This window comes from Macrosteles quadrilineatus, unplaced genomic scaffold, assembly GCF_028750875.1.
Source record: "Macrosteles quadrilineatus isolate MER2022 unplaced genomic scaffold, UCM_ALF_1.0 Scaffold_7__1_contigs__length_78375512, whole genome shotgun sequence".
NCBI classification, from domain to species: Eukaryota; Metazoa; Arthropoda; class Insecta; order Hemiptera; family Cicadellidae; genus Macrosteles; species Macrosteles quadrilineatus.
In genome coordinates, this window is record NW_026542600.1 from 33307392 (window position 1) to 33321334 (window position 13943).

Below are 13943 nucleotides of genomic sequence, written 5' to 3' on the forward strand. Positions count from 1 at the left end.
GAAACAGTATGAAAATTACAATGTATGGATGTTTTGTATGAATTTTGAGGCTACTTTAAATAAATTCTAAATGCTTAACATGTGTTGGATTAACTTAACATAACTTGCACATCACATTGTGTTTTATATGTATATTTAGGTAAATTAAGTTTTTGTGTTTTGCTAAACCTATGCTTAAATTAAACTAAAGAATATCACCAATAACTAAATTGTAGTCGTTGATTTTTGTTTTCTAAAATCTGTTGTATATGTGTAACTATATTTAATTATCAAACGGTAATACAAAATACTCTTATTTTATCTTAACATAGCTTTCAGTTCACATTTCCTTTATTTGATACATTTATTATTTGTGTTGTGCCACACCACTGATTAAATTAAACTAAGGAAAATATCATAAAACTAAGCAGTACACAGTGTTCTTTTGTTTCTAAAATCAATGAAATATCTATTACTATGATTACTTAATGGTAAGTGTGAAAATTTAATGGCAATGGATGATGGAACTGCTTAAAAGAACTGGTTTGTATATTAAGTTGTTAATTGATATTTTTGTAGAGTAGAATCAGAGATGCAATGAAACATATACTGTATTTGCTATTACATTTTTTACTCCTTGATTCTTTGATAATCATATTAGTTTTGTCTGCTGTCTTAAATGCTAAATTATTTGTTTAACATTTTTTATAGTACCTATAGATATAGTTTCTTTAATATTTCAAAAGACTGTATTGATAAGGCACAGCAATATTTCTAAAGTTTATAACAGCTGACTTAGTTTTGCTAATGATTTATTGTGAGTGAAGAAACTGAAGATGGAAGGATTTGTAATTTAATATAAAGAAGAAAGAAATTTAAAAAATGTTCATTTAAATTCAATAATTAGTATTTTTGCAACTTCAAAATTGAAATTTAAAATGTCAATAATAAATTAAAAGATAAGTAATTAAGGGAGATGAAGGTAAATCATGTATGTCAAAGTTTTATTCGAAGATTTGTTCAGTTTTTCTCATATCAGTCTACACAAGATTCAAAATTAATCAAAACCAAAATGGTGGTATCCACTACTTACCAGATATAAAAGTCATAACTTAAACGTTTCTATTAAGGCTATAAAAGTTGAATTTTCTTTCTAAAAGCAATGGCGGATGTGTAACTATTATATTCAACAGATGTAAAGATTAAAATGTTTCTATTTTGTGTCCTCTTCCCGTTGCAAAGCACGGGTACAACAGCTAGTTTTGTATATTGTTGTATGCTTAACGGTTACGGAGATAGTTAAAAAATTGTAAATTTAAAATTCCCATGTTATTTTTATGGGTAATAAATAAACTGTTGTAGTTTGCTTGTTTATGGATATGTTTTAATCAAATTTGACAACTTTTTTTATTTCATAATAAGCTATCAACTCTTCAATGAAAAAAAATAAAAAAAAACACCTCAATACCTCCCCTGTAGCAGCAAACCTAAGTACTCATTAAAATCATTTAAAAAGGAAATACATCTGAACATTTTAAGGGAATACAGTATTTTAGTAGCCAGGTAAATGGAAATTCTCTTAGTCTGCAGGTTTGCTGCGGCGGGGTTATTATTTGTGTATCTCATCTATAAAAAGGCTGCAAATATAATCTAACCTTCTTAGGTAAAACTTTATATTAATTAGTTGGTAAATCTGAAATATAGTTTAGAAATTCAAAGTTTCTCCCCCTCCCCCCACATTTTTTTTATAATAGTGGATATGTGATTTTTATTATAAATAACAAATTATCAGGTTTTAACATATGAATATGTACGGTTTTCATACTGATAGTGTTGCAGGAATATTTCATTTTATTTATTTACGAGCAATACTATTTTTTAATCACACACCCGTTCAAAAATCTAATTAAGAAACAAATTTAAGTATTTATTTTCACTAATAATTTTTATGATTTAAGAAGGGGTGGTGTTGCAACGAAATATTGTCATAAAATAAAATTGACATAGTAGGATATTTATCCAGTTAAACATTTCTCCATCCAATCCTGCTCTTAAGATTGGATGAGTTGTATTGTCATCAAACAAAGTATTAACGTTCGTTATTCGTCATTGGTTATTTTAGATCAGGTGTCTTAAATTGGAAAGTAATAAAACTTGCAAATGGCTAAACATAGAAACAACTGCCTAAGAAAAAAGTCTTAAAACTGTAAAGAATTACTAATGCATTTCAAATGTCGAGATAGACATGAGCCTACATTAAAAATTAAAACTAGTAATGGAGGCTCCACTGTGTTTTATTTTCGTTGTTTCAATTGTCAAGATAATGTTTCTTAACTTTGGTTAAATTTTTCAATAGGCTATTTTTTCTAAGAAACCAAATGTTGAAATGTGAAATGAAATATAATAATATCATTAATTATGCATAAAAATGCAGTTCCACGACACAATAAATCCAATAAGCAGTTGTTTATTCTCGTGTACAATGCTTGAAAATATTGACAATTTAAAGCGCTTATATATTTTATTACGAATTTGTCATTTTATCATACAGTACTGTAATTACTAATCTTAAATCAATTAAGAGCAGTTCATTAAATGGGAACAATGAACAATTATTATAAAACTAAATATATGATATAAAGAGAAAATTCATCGATGTCCATATTAATAAAACCAGGGCTATAAGAAAGACGTGTTCTCGTACCTTTATAAGAAAGTTTCCACGAAAAGCATTTATTCAAAAACAGTTTAAAGGTAACTGTCATCATAGCATAAATGGGCCTACGTCAATTTATATTTTACACTATGTTCCTTGAATTTTTTCTCAGTTTGTGTGCATCACAGGGAAAATCTATGCATTCTCTTAGAAAGATATTTTCCCGTAAATGTGTTGAATCCCTTTATAAATTTAAATAGGCTCAAAAAATAAATTTTAAATCAAACAAAAATTAACATTGACCTTATGCGTTGACATGCTGGTAATGAAATAACAAGGAAATAAAAACAGAAAATAAAAACAAATATAATAAATTCCAATCACATCTTTTATTTACAGCATGTGGTAAAAATATATAAGGTTGCACAAAACATCTTATTGGTAGATTTTTCGACCACGGGGCGACCTCTAGTATAAGGAAAATGATTATCGTATTACTTTAATATATAATTCGATAATTATTTGCTGTGTAAAATTTGACAACAATTAATTTCTGCATAATAACCAATTAGAATTGGTTTTGGCCTATGTGGCAGGTTGAAATTCCACGAAAAGATTAAACTAAGTCATCTGCCAAAACCAGAAAATAATTTTATAAAGGAAATTACAACGCGCTTGTTTTACTTTTAAATTTAAAAGATAAATTTCATGTGCCTATATATATATATATATATATATATACATGTATAGTTTTTTTGTTTATTACTATATTTCTGGAAACTTGAATCTGCTGACTAAAATGCCTGTACGGTACTGTAAAATAACAAAATGTAAATCAAAAGGTGTAACTTAATTTATCATTTGGTTTGAAGTGTAACTACATTAATAATTTATTACACTAAAAAGATTAAAATGTTGACTGAATAGACAATATAGTGCGAAAGATGAGCTGAGAATTTAATGCCATAGAGAGTGGTTCAAATTGCATCCCGTTTACATGGGTCTGTATAAAATAACCTGTTAAATAATGTATACATTTCTTCTAAAAATGTTATTTTTGGTCGAATAATAACTGTAGGGTTGTATCAGGGAAATTAAACTCATTATTATTGTAACAAGGAAGTAAAAAATACTTTTTGATCTGTAAGACAATTTTGGCCGGGACCCCAAAATGGGGTATTATTATAATTATAATTTATTATCTGCTTTGTAAAATTTGAGAACAATTAATTAAATAGGTAACCAATTAGACATAGGCCTAGGTCGCAGGGTGATACCCCACAAAATGATGAAACGGAGTCGTCTTCAAAAACATCAGAAAATAATTTTACAAAAGGAAATTACAATACGCTTGATTTACTAGTAAGATAAATAACAAATTACATGTGTATATATATATATACATGTATCGTTTTTTTATAACTATATTTCTTTCCATTTTAATCTGCTGACTAAATTACCAAAAGATTAAACATTAATTGTTGTGTACACTTTGACTATACTAAAATAACCAATTAGGCCTTTGTGTTGAGTGGAAAAGATGAAACGCGTGCGTCAAACAAAAAGACTAGACTTCATACTAATTTAGAAAAAGAAATGACAATTCCGTTTATTTACAGGTAAGTTGAAATAATAACTAGGTAAAATATAAGGTTGCCTGGTCAAAGTACTCCAGCTAATTATTTTTAGTAAATTATAAAATGAAACATGATCGTTCTTCATGTTTCGTCACTTCTTCAATTGAGTGTACAGTATTATTCACTTATACGGTAGATAAACGTTTTTCAGGCCTAAAATAAAAGATAAACTTTAAGAGGTCAAAAATATATTTCTTACTTTAAAATTCTCTTGAAAAAACTTATAGGCCTGGGCCTAATCAGTTTTATAAATTGATAACCTAATTAGATAAATTGATTTGTTGTGGAAATGTATTAAAACAAAATTAAATGTACAAAATAAACTATGATTACTCATTAAAATTGAAAAGGCGTCTAATTTAAAAATTGGTTGTAAAAGAAAATAATATTTTTGAAGAACGAGAATATGATGGAATCCACGTAATCCCATTGAGTATATGTGTATACTCAAACGAACCTCGATACCTTGAAACTGAAAGGAGAACGGTCGAAATTCCATTGTTGCATTCTAACAATTAGGTACAACCTTCGTAATTCAACTTTTATACGCTAACGCCTTTTACAACTAGAGCTCAAACATATTTTACTCAAGCATCAATTGCAATCCAAACAAGGCTTTACCTTTGTGTTCAAAAATGGTCTTATGGTCTGTTAAATATTTATTAGAATATCGTTAACAAACAAAACCAAACATTCATATAAGAAATGTAAAATTGTAATTGAACTGTACCTGTTGGAATGAAAGGAAGTAAATATAACTAAATTAAGATATGTAATAGAAACCTCAATAAACTCTACAAACATATGTAAATCATGTTAAAACAAACACACAGAATATACTAGAATGACCTTTTGATATTTGACATATTTTAATCGGTTAAGGCATTCAGGGAAAGTTGCGGGTTACTCGGATCAGCAAAGTCCCACAGTTTGCTACTGCAACAAGTTTTATCATTAGATTACAGGAGTTTAATCATGCACCAACTCAGGACCTTTTGGATCCCAAGAGGATGAAGACTTCAGGAATTTCATTTATCTTTCTAGTATTGCTTGAATGTGCAATATCTCTTGAAATGGATTATTTGACTTTCAAACAAAATTACACAGTTACAATGGCAATTACTCTATGTTTAATCACTTTCCTACATGCATCTTATTTGTAATACATCCTTACATGTGGTAGTATACATAAAAAATAGCAGATCCAAATTTTTCTTTGTTGACTATTGCTATTGCTAATCCGTTACTTAAGGGAGAAGTAGATTACCAAAAGTGTCAGATTATCGAAAATAGTATAAAACTTTATCTATAAGCTAACAAAAGTCAACTTGAGAAGTTTAATTACCCCTTGACTATTAGGTGTACGGATATATCACTTTATTGAATTTTAAAAGCCATAATTATTGAATCTAAAGCTTATTTGATCCAGCTCACCAATTATGAGTAATAATGGCAAAACGTATCTTGTCGGACAATCCTTAACATGTACTTTAGTGTTGTATTTTAAAATTGGCTTCATATGTTTAGGTGGTTATTTAACTCCACCATCGTCAAACCAACAAAAGGATTTACTTCTGGAGGTGCCGTCAGAATAAGTTATAATCATTAGTCATAAAACACAATCCTGGGGCTATCAAAATGAATTATAATTATCAATTATCCTGTACAGCCGTATATTTTAGTCCAAAATATTAATAAGTATAACCACAGAGTAATTTTTATATTACTTCTTTGTGGTATAACCTTGGATCTAAATTAACTCAGACCTACCTGTATTCTCTAGAAAATTCAGGTACGGTACAACAGCTCAATTGACAAATTTAAAAAATCAGATTGGTAGACTACACTTTCATTACAGCATCGGATTACCAAGTGTGTTGGACCATCTATCTATTAAAACCAATGTTTTAGCTCCTGAGCTGTGATATAACTGAAAATAGGTTTTATTACCTTTCGTCAACAGCTCAATAGTCTGAGATACCATGATTCTCACAGGTATATCATTGTTATTGTTGTTTGCAGATGGTGAGCAACAGATGTGCCATGTGTCTGCTGTGCCTCGCGTCCCTCGTGGCACTATCTACGCAAGACATCTACGCCAACCATCGCAAAAGAGCAGAGCTCCTGCAAGAAACATTCTTGCCGGATCATCACTTCACAAGTGAGAACACCTTCTTAATAAAACACTATGGTTCTTTGTTCTTTGACTTATGTGTCATTTAACTAAGACAACTAACAGTACCGGTATGTACAGGGTGAGTATAGAGTGGAGTGAGCTGACTTGTAGGCTTGGAGCTTGGTTATGATTAAGATCAACCAGCAATCTTCTGATGTTTAAGCAAGTACCACTCAGCCCCCAGCTATAAAACAGATTCAACCATACCTACATCAAATAATTTGTGTTAACAAATCGTTAATATTTTCATTTTTGGAGTCATTAACTTTGGCTGGACTCATTTTGTAAAATTTTAGGTCTGTTCTGAGGTGTGTTCATATTGGATAAGGTTTTAGTGTGTTTTTATAGACTATCATATTTATCTCGTGAGTTGTGAATTCTTTCACAAGAACTTCACTTTGGACTTCTTTCACTTTGGGCATGCCAAAGGACAAGCAACCATTCATACATATTACTGAATTTCCTTTTAGTAAAGAAACTATTACCGTAGGTTACACGGAAATATCCAGATCTGGGACTGATTTAATGACTTTTTCATTTTGAGGCCCTCAGCTGAATCCACATTATTTTTAGGATACCAAAACACTACAAAATGCATGATGTAGAACTTCCAAGTGCAGTGCCTTTTATTGCACTACATAATAAAGTGGGTTAGTTTGGTTTAGTTAAAATCCAATAGGAGAAATTGAAATCCGTTTAGTGTACAGGTATTCTGCATTGGGGGTGGATTTTATTTGTTAGTAAAATAACAATACACGAGTACTAGTATATAAATATTTAATAGGAAAGAATGGGTGAAATGGGATTTTATCAATATTTGAATTTAATGTATAAATCAGTACAGTACTGTACAAGGGAAAAATACTTTGACTGGCTGAACACATTCTTATTTATATTTCAGATGGTTCATTGTTATTTGAGCAAAGAATACAAATTCTATGTTATGGTACAAAGGTGTTAAAGTCTTCAACTATTAAATCACAGACCATCAATAGCAAAGCTTCTTGAATGGTCTTAAGAAAAATATTTCCTTTGTAAATATAATAACATTTGGTGGGGTTTGAGAGTTTACCTCAAACTCAAGTGCCTCAAAACATTCCTAAGTCAATAAATGGGTTTACCTTGTGAAATATTGTTACTATACATATAACATACATCTAAGATTTTTGTGGATATAATGTTACTCTTGTCCTGTTTCCACAGATCGCGACGTCAGGCAAAGCAAGTTCTGGAGTGGGAGTCGCTACGGTCGAGGGGGTCACGATATGCCTCAGCCGAGACTGGAGGTAGAACCACGCGGAGATCGTTTCTTCATGGGCAGTCGCTACGGAAAACGCAGTACCTGGGCTGGTCAGTATTCTTCACTATTGACTAACATAATTTGTTGGGGCCCCAACAAAAACACGTTGAAAACAGCAAATTTATAATAAATATTTTAATTCCAAATTTAAGTTTATTTATGAGGATAAAATGTCAAATCTGAAAGCTAGTGAAGCGGGGTTATAGGAATTTCAAAATAAAAATAGGAATATGTCCACCTCTGGTATATTGACTCAATTCCTGCTAAACTTTACCTCAATAGGTCCAGAGTAGTTTTCGTGTGATTGTCTATGTGACATACTCACAAACATCCATAATTTCAAACTCATAATATATGTAAGATAAGATAAGATAGCAGATTTCAAACTATTCCCATAAAATTAAATAAATTATTGTAAAAGAAACACCATACTATGAAGAGTTAGAAAAATTACTTAATTCACTATTTAAAATAGATACGCCTAACAAATATTTCTTTTACTTTTTTAATGAACATAAATAACCCCCAACTTTAAAATTAATCCGCATCAAAGACCTTAAATCCAAATATACGTAAAAAAAATAAAAATGAAATTGCTTAGTATACTTTTGTTGTAGAGACAGAAGATGGATTGGTACCAGAAAAAGTCACTTGCCTCTACACTGGCATAGTCAATTTCTTCCGCTGCACTAAATTTAACAGGTAATCATACATGGCATACTGAAGGATTTTCTTGATATTTATTACTAAAAATAAATTACTCTCCCTTTCTTGAAACTTAAAAAAACAAATTTGCAAATCGCCTATCTATTATCCAATTAATAAAGAATGCATAGAAAACAGTTTGTAGGCAAAGATTTTTTTGTATGACAGACTGATATACAGCTGAATTAAAAGCAAACAACATAACTCAAGCTTATCGAGATAGCCTTATAACAAACAGTAGGAGCATACACATATAGTACAAAATTGTAATCTGAGGTTGGCCATGATGATGACAAGAGTGTGAATTGTCAAACATGATTCAGTATAATATATTTTATATGAATCATGGACAGTGATTATTGTTACTTATGAAAGATGCGTTTGTTGCAGCAAAATTACAAGAGAAGATTCAGAAGAGGATGATGTCAAATAAGTCCCCCTTTCTCACCCCCCAGCTCTTGCATTCTCTCCTAAAGACAGTGAAACCATCAAGTGAGAATGTGTATTAAGTTGTTTTTATCATTAAAAGTAAAAAATGTTGTTTATTTTCACAATTAATCAATTGTTAAATATGTATTATATTTATAAAAAATTATCTTACTTGCTCATTATGAATAAAATAGTGGAAATTAAGCACTCCGTTCAATGAAACCTTTGGTAAAGTAATAATGAGGGAAGAGATATATGGTACTTCAAATAAATCAATACCAATCACCTGTGTTATAGTCCATTACATTCATAATCTAGTCTGACAACTTGGGGAATTTATTAGAGGTATATCTAAACATATCAATCTCAAGAGATATAGAAAAGGTCAGCCTGTTAAGCGGATGGACAGTCATCAAGATATGAAAATGGCTAACTGGAACATTCATTTATAAATCCATCCATGATAAAATATTTATTATTATCAAAAATCAATTATTCAATAATTAATTGGTTGAAACTGATTGAAATCTTCAGTGGTTTTGAGGATTTTGTAACAGAGAACATATTAGCTGTTTCAAACCAGAACTTTATTAGAGAATTTGACCCTGTCTTATTTATATTAGGTAGCTTATAATTATGTTTGTATTAACACCCTAAAGATGAAATAAGTGGCACAAAATTATAAAATATAAGAGTGCATTTATATTGTAATCATATTTTATTTCCTATCAGTCTACCACTAGAATAATTGCAGAGAGAAAAAAGAAGATACACTAGTAATATAATCATATAAAAAACACTTATATGATGAGGTACAAAGGACTTTCTCTAAAAAAAAACTGTAAATGAATATAATTTAACTACAATTTAAAATAATGGTACATTGATGGTACAGTGTCTATTCAAATACCATGAAAAGAAGCAATAACAATCACTTACAAAAAAATGGCTACTCTACAGAATCAAGGTATTTCCCTGCAGAAGTGGTGACCCTACATTCTTCATTAATAAAGAGTATTGATTTATCATCACTATAAATATTGGAACTTTTATCAAAGGATTTGTTATGGATAAACTTATTGAGTGTTTGTAGTGAGCTACCCAAAATAAATTCTTACAGATGCTAAAACTAAGCGTGTCAACATAATCATTTATTCATGTTGGCGTAGCCAATGTATTTTTGCCAAAACCCTCCTTGTATTCACTATGCATAACTGGATTTTTCAATCCTGAAACTGTTTTGAATCTTATCATGTAAATCAGTGGTTGTGGTTGTGGGATTTATATCGATTGACGTGGTAATACCCAACATATTATAACAGTTGTGCAATGTGATCATGACATGACATTTAAAGAAAAATCTAACTTTACTTATCAGACATGGAAAGGTTTAAGATATACGAGGGTTGTCAGTAATTTAAGATCTCCATTAAGCTTCAGTCATAGCCAAACAAGAAATGAGACCAACGTAGTTTTTCTTGCTTCACCTTCTACTATTCTGATGAATTTCCACCACTGTGGGATGATTTGAACTTGCCATAGTATTAAAAACGTTTTGAGAGAAAATTGATGCTTTTGCAATGTATGAATCACATTCTGTGATAAGGTTTCTGTAGGGAAGGGGTCCACCCCAGTTGATTACTATTGCCAGTTGACAGATGTGCATGCAGAAAAGTGTTTTGGAAATACAAAATGTGCAAGTGGCTTAGGGAGTTTCAGAAAGCTGTACACACATTAGCACAACAGTCCAGAGCAATGGTGATCATCTGTTTCTATTGAGGCAGTGATTGAATTAAGCTCATCGCACACTACAGACAGACACACCACCTCGCGCCGCGCCGAGCCGCCGTGAAATAATTCTGGCCGAATAGTTTGTATGGGATTCAGTGATGTGATAGTGCACACACTTGAGTGTGACGCGCCGTGCAGCCGTGAACACCGCGGAATAATTCCGTTTGCAGAACTCTCAAGAGAAGTCGCAAGGAATTGTTGTTCTGAAGGCGGTGAGGCGCGCTGTAGTGTGCGATAGGCAACGGAACCGATTTCTGACTGTGGCCATCTTCGCGTGTGCATCTTCGGTCAGCAAGGAAAACTCACTGATCACAGTCACAGTCTGTACCTGAAGTCATTCTGTTCTGTTTACGTTCACGTACGTGCTTATAGCGATTATCGAGGAAGTTATTTCAGGTAACAGTCTGAACCTGAAGTCTATTCTGTTCTGTTTACGTTTACGTGCTTTATAGCGACTATCGATTAAGTTAAATAAAATAATAAAAAATAAAAGAAAGACATATCTTTGTCCTCAGAGCTGCTCATCTAAAAAAATAATAAAAAAAAATACACTTAACAACACAATCACAAGACACACAACTGCACGCCAATGTAGAACTAGAGGCACTGCCCATGAGGTGCGGAGAGGGACGGCGGCGACTGCGCCCAGTATGTGCGATCTCACAACGGAAGTTTCCACAGGGGGGTGCGGCGCGTTTGACTGTAGTGTGCGATGTGCTTTAGAAGAAACTTTGCTAACTGATTGTGTGTTTAAGACTTTGGCTGATCATTGGCCTTGATAAGTCTTAGAGACATCCTCTGTTTAGTTCGCCAATCCCTCTCGTTCAGTCACAACACAATCCACATGCAAAAATTCTCTTAACTTTAGTCTTGTTTCAAACGAGACTGATGAACAATAGCAGACAATCTACAGCAGGAAAAATATCATGCAAGTTTCTACAATAAACTGTGATCTCTCTCCACCTATTAACACAGAGCTTGGATGGTTACTGGTTTGTTGAGTAGTTTGGCTTTAAAATACTATCAACAAAGTCATCAAAAAAAGGAACAGAAAAATTCCTCTTTTCATCAAAAAATGCTCAGCACACTAAGACATACTTACATCCTCTGAGGAACTTCCAAGTCTAATTTTCTACCACAAAAAAAAATCTAAGCTCAAACCACTTGATCAAGGGACCATAAAGAACTTAAAAGTGAACTACAGGAGAGAGGTGGTAAAATGGTCTTTGAGGGATATGGGTAGCAAGCAAAAAACTCAGATCAATCAACTTGATGATCTTTGGGTGGCGTCAAAAGCATGGAACTCTGAAACCATTAAAATTGCTTTCATGTTTGTGGTTTAAAAGTATCCCTACCATAGAAAATTAACCGGATGAAGAGGTAGAATCATTGATTGCGGACATTATTGAGACACCAGACCAATAGAGTGTAATATTTAAACTAAAAGTCATAGTTATGTATTAACTCTTGCATATATAAAAAAGTAAATCTTTTAAAACACAACATAAACAAATGAACATTAAATTAAACATATGTTATTTGTCATTTTCCCCTTGATTTGCCCCATATTTTTTTATGAATCTATTATTTCTTCTCTTTAAACCCTTATCTTTAATAGAGACTAAATAAGATCTGGGTTGTTGAAGTTTCTTCTCTATTACTCAAATTATTAAATTATTTTGAACTAAGGAATTTATTATTATTTCGGCATACACTAGCAAAGTGTTTGGCTTGCCACATTTTTACAGATTCTTCCTATTGCAGGACAGATTCCATGATTATTGATATCAACTAACATTTAATTAGTTGCGCTCGCAACTAGGGCTCATCACAGCTGGCAGCCGCCATCTTGCTGAAGATTAGTGAAAAATCACTACTATACTATAGCCTACTATAGCCTACTTCACTACTATAGCCAGCTTCACATCGCAGCCAACGTGCTTCATCTATTGGTCTTATGTGATCGTTGCATGTATCACAGCTCCATGACCAAATTAAATTAAAAATCCCGCCGCAGCGAACCTGTAGACTAAGCAAATTTCCATTTTCCTAATTGGATTTACACTAAAATGTCTCCTTAAAAATATCACATTTATTCTTAATTTAAATAGCATTAGTTTTAGACTACTCTAGGTTTGCTGCAACAGGGAGGGTAAAAAAGTGTTTTTGTAAAATTTTAATAGTTTGGTATGAAATAAATGCACTTTCCAAATGTGATCAAAATATGCTTATAAAGAAGCGAACAACAACAGTTTTGAGTTTACTTATTCTCTATAAGAATAACATGAGAATTTTAAATTTAAAATTTTTTTGAATTTTTTCCGTAACCATTAGGCGCATAATAACGCTTCAATATACTAAATTATAAGTTTTTTTAAGATCTACAAAATGGTTTGGAAAGAAATTGTTAAATTTTATGTTTTTAGGGTCAAAAATTGGAAAACCCAATTTTTACCCCATAAAACCTCCCATAAACCCCGTTCCCATAGTCCGATCACACTGGTTCGCGAACTCGTTTGAATAAATGTAGGTTTTCACGTTTATACAAAATTTCATCAAAATCGGATCATTTTTGCTTGAGTTATCGTGCTAACTGACATATGTAAACCAACTATTTTTGTTTTTTATATACAGTTGAGCCTTTATAAGACGAATTTCAAGGGGTACGGGAAAAATTCGTACTATAGAGGTATTCTTAATAAAGAGGGTCGTTTTATCGAGGTTTAATGCTGCTGTTATTCTTCTTATAGAGGTTTCTCCTCGCTCCAAGTTTTTTCCAAACAATGACTGAGGAAGGAGGAGGGATGGGTGGGGGTTTCATGTTGAGACAAGCTTCTGTTTGTTTTGAAAACTACGTACTATGGAGGTTAAGATTATGATAAATTCGTCTTATAGAGGTCACGTTCGTCTTGTAGAGGTTTTGTGCTAAGAATATTTGTTGTATAGAGGTTAATCAGTCCTAGCCCATGTCACAAACAAATTCGTCTTATGGAGGTTTTTAACTTAATTACTACGTTGTATAGAGGTGTTTTTAGCATTGACCTATATGAAAGTGTCAAGGGGATTAAAAAAAATTCGTCTTATCGAGGAATTCGTTTTATCGAGGTTTGTACAAACGAGGTTCAACTGTATATGAATTTGAACGGTTGGTGTTTTTTGGACTCTAGGGACCTCAAAACGAAAAAGTAAATCGGTCCCGGGTCCAGGTCCTACCATGAGTACTACAGTAATAGCTTATTCCCTATATGGGAAATTTGCTAAAAACTTCTT

The 13943-nt window shown here is 31.9% G+C and overlaps 1 protein-coding gene across 1 annotated transcript in view; it reads left to right on the top strand.

Moving 5' to 3' along the window:
• The window catches only part of LOC128998748 (uncharacterized), a 50307-nt gene extending 40751 nt beyond the window's left edge, over nt 1–9556 (top strand). The window contains exons 2-5 of the mRNA XM_054425081.1: nt 6295–6433; nt 7652–7798; nt 8366–8450; nt 8844–9556. Of these exons, the coding sequence (XP_054281056.1) occupies nt 6295–6433; nt 7652–7798; nt 8366–8450; nt 8844–8886 (414 nt within the window). The 3' untranslated portion in view covers nt 8887–9556. The remainder of the gene's footprint in view (nt 1–6294; nt 6434–7651; nt 7799–8365; nt 8451–8843) is intronic.
• The last annotated feature ends 4387 nt before the right edge of the window (nt 9557–13943 follow it).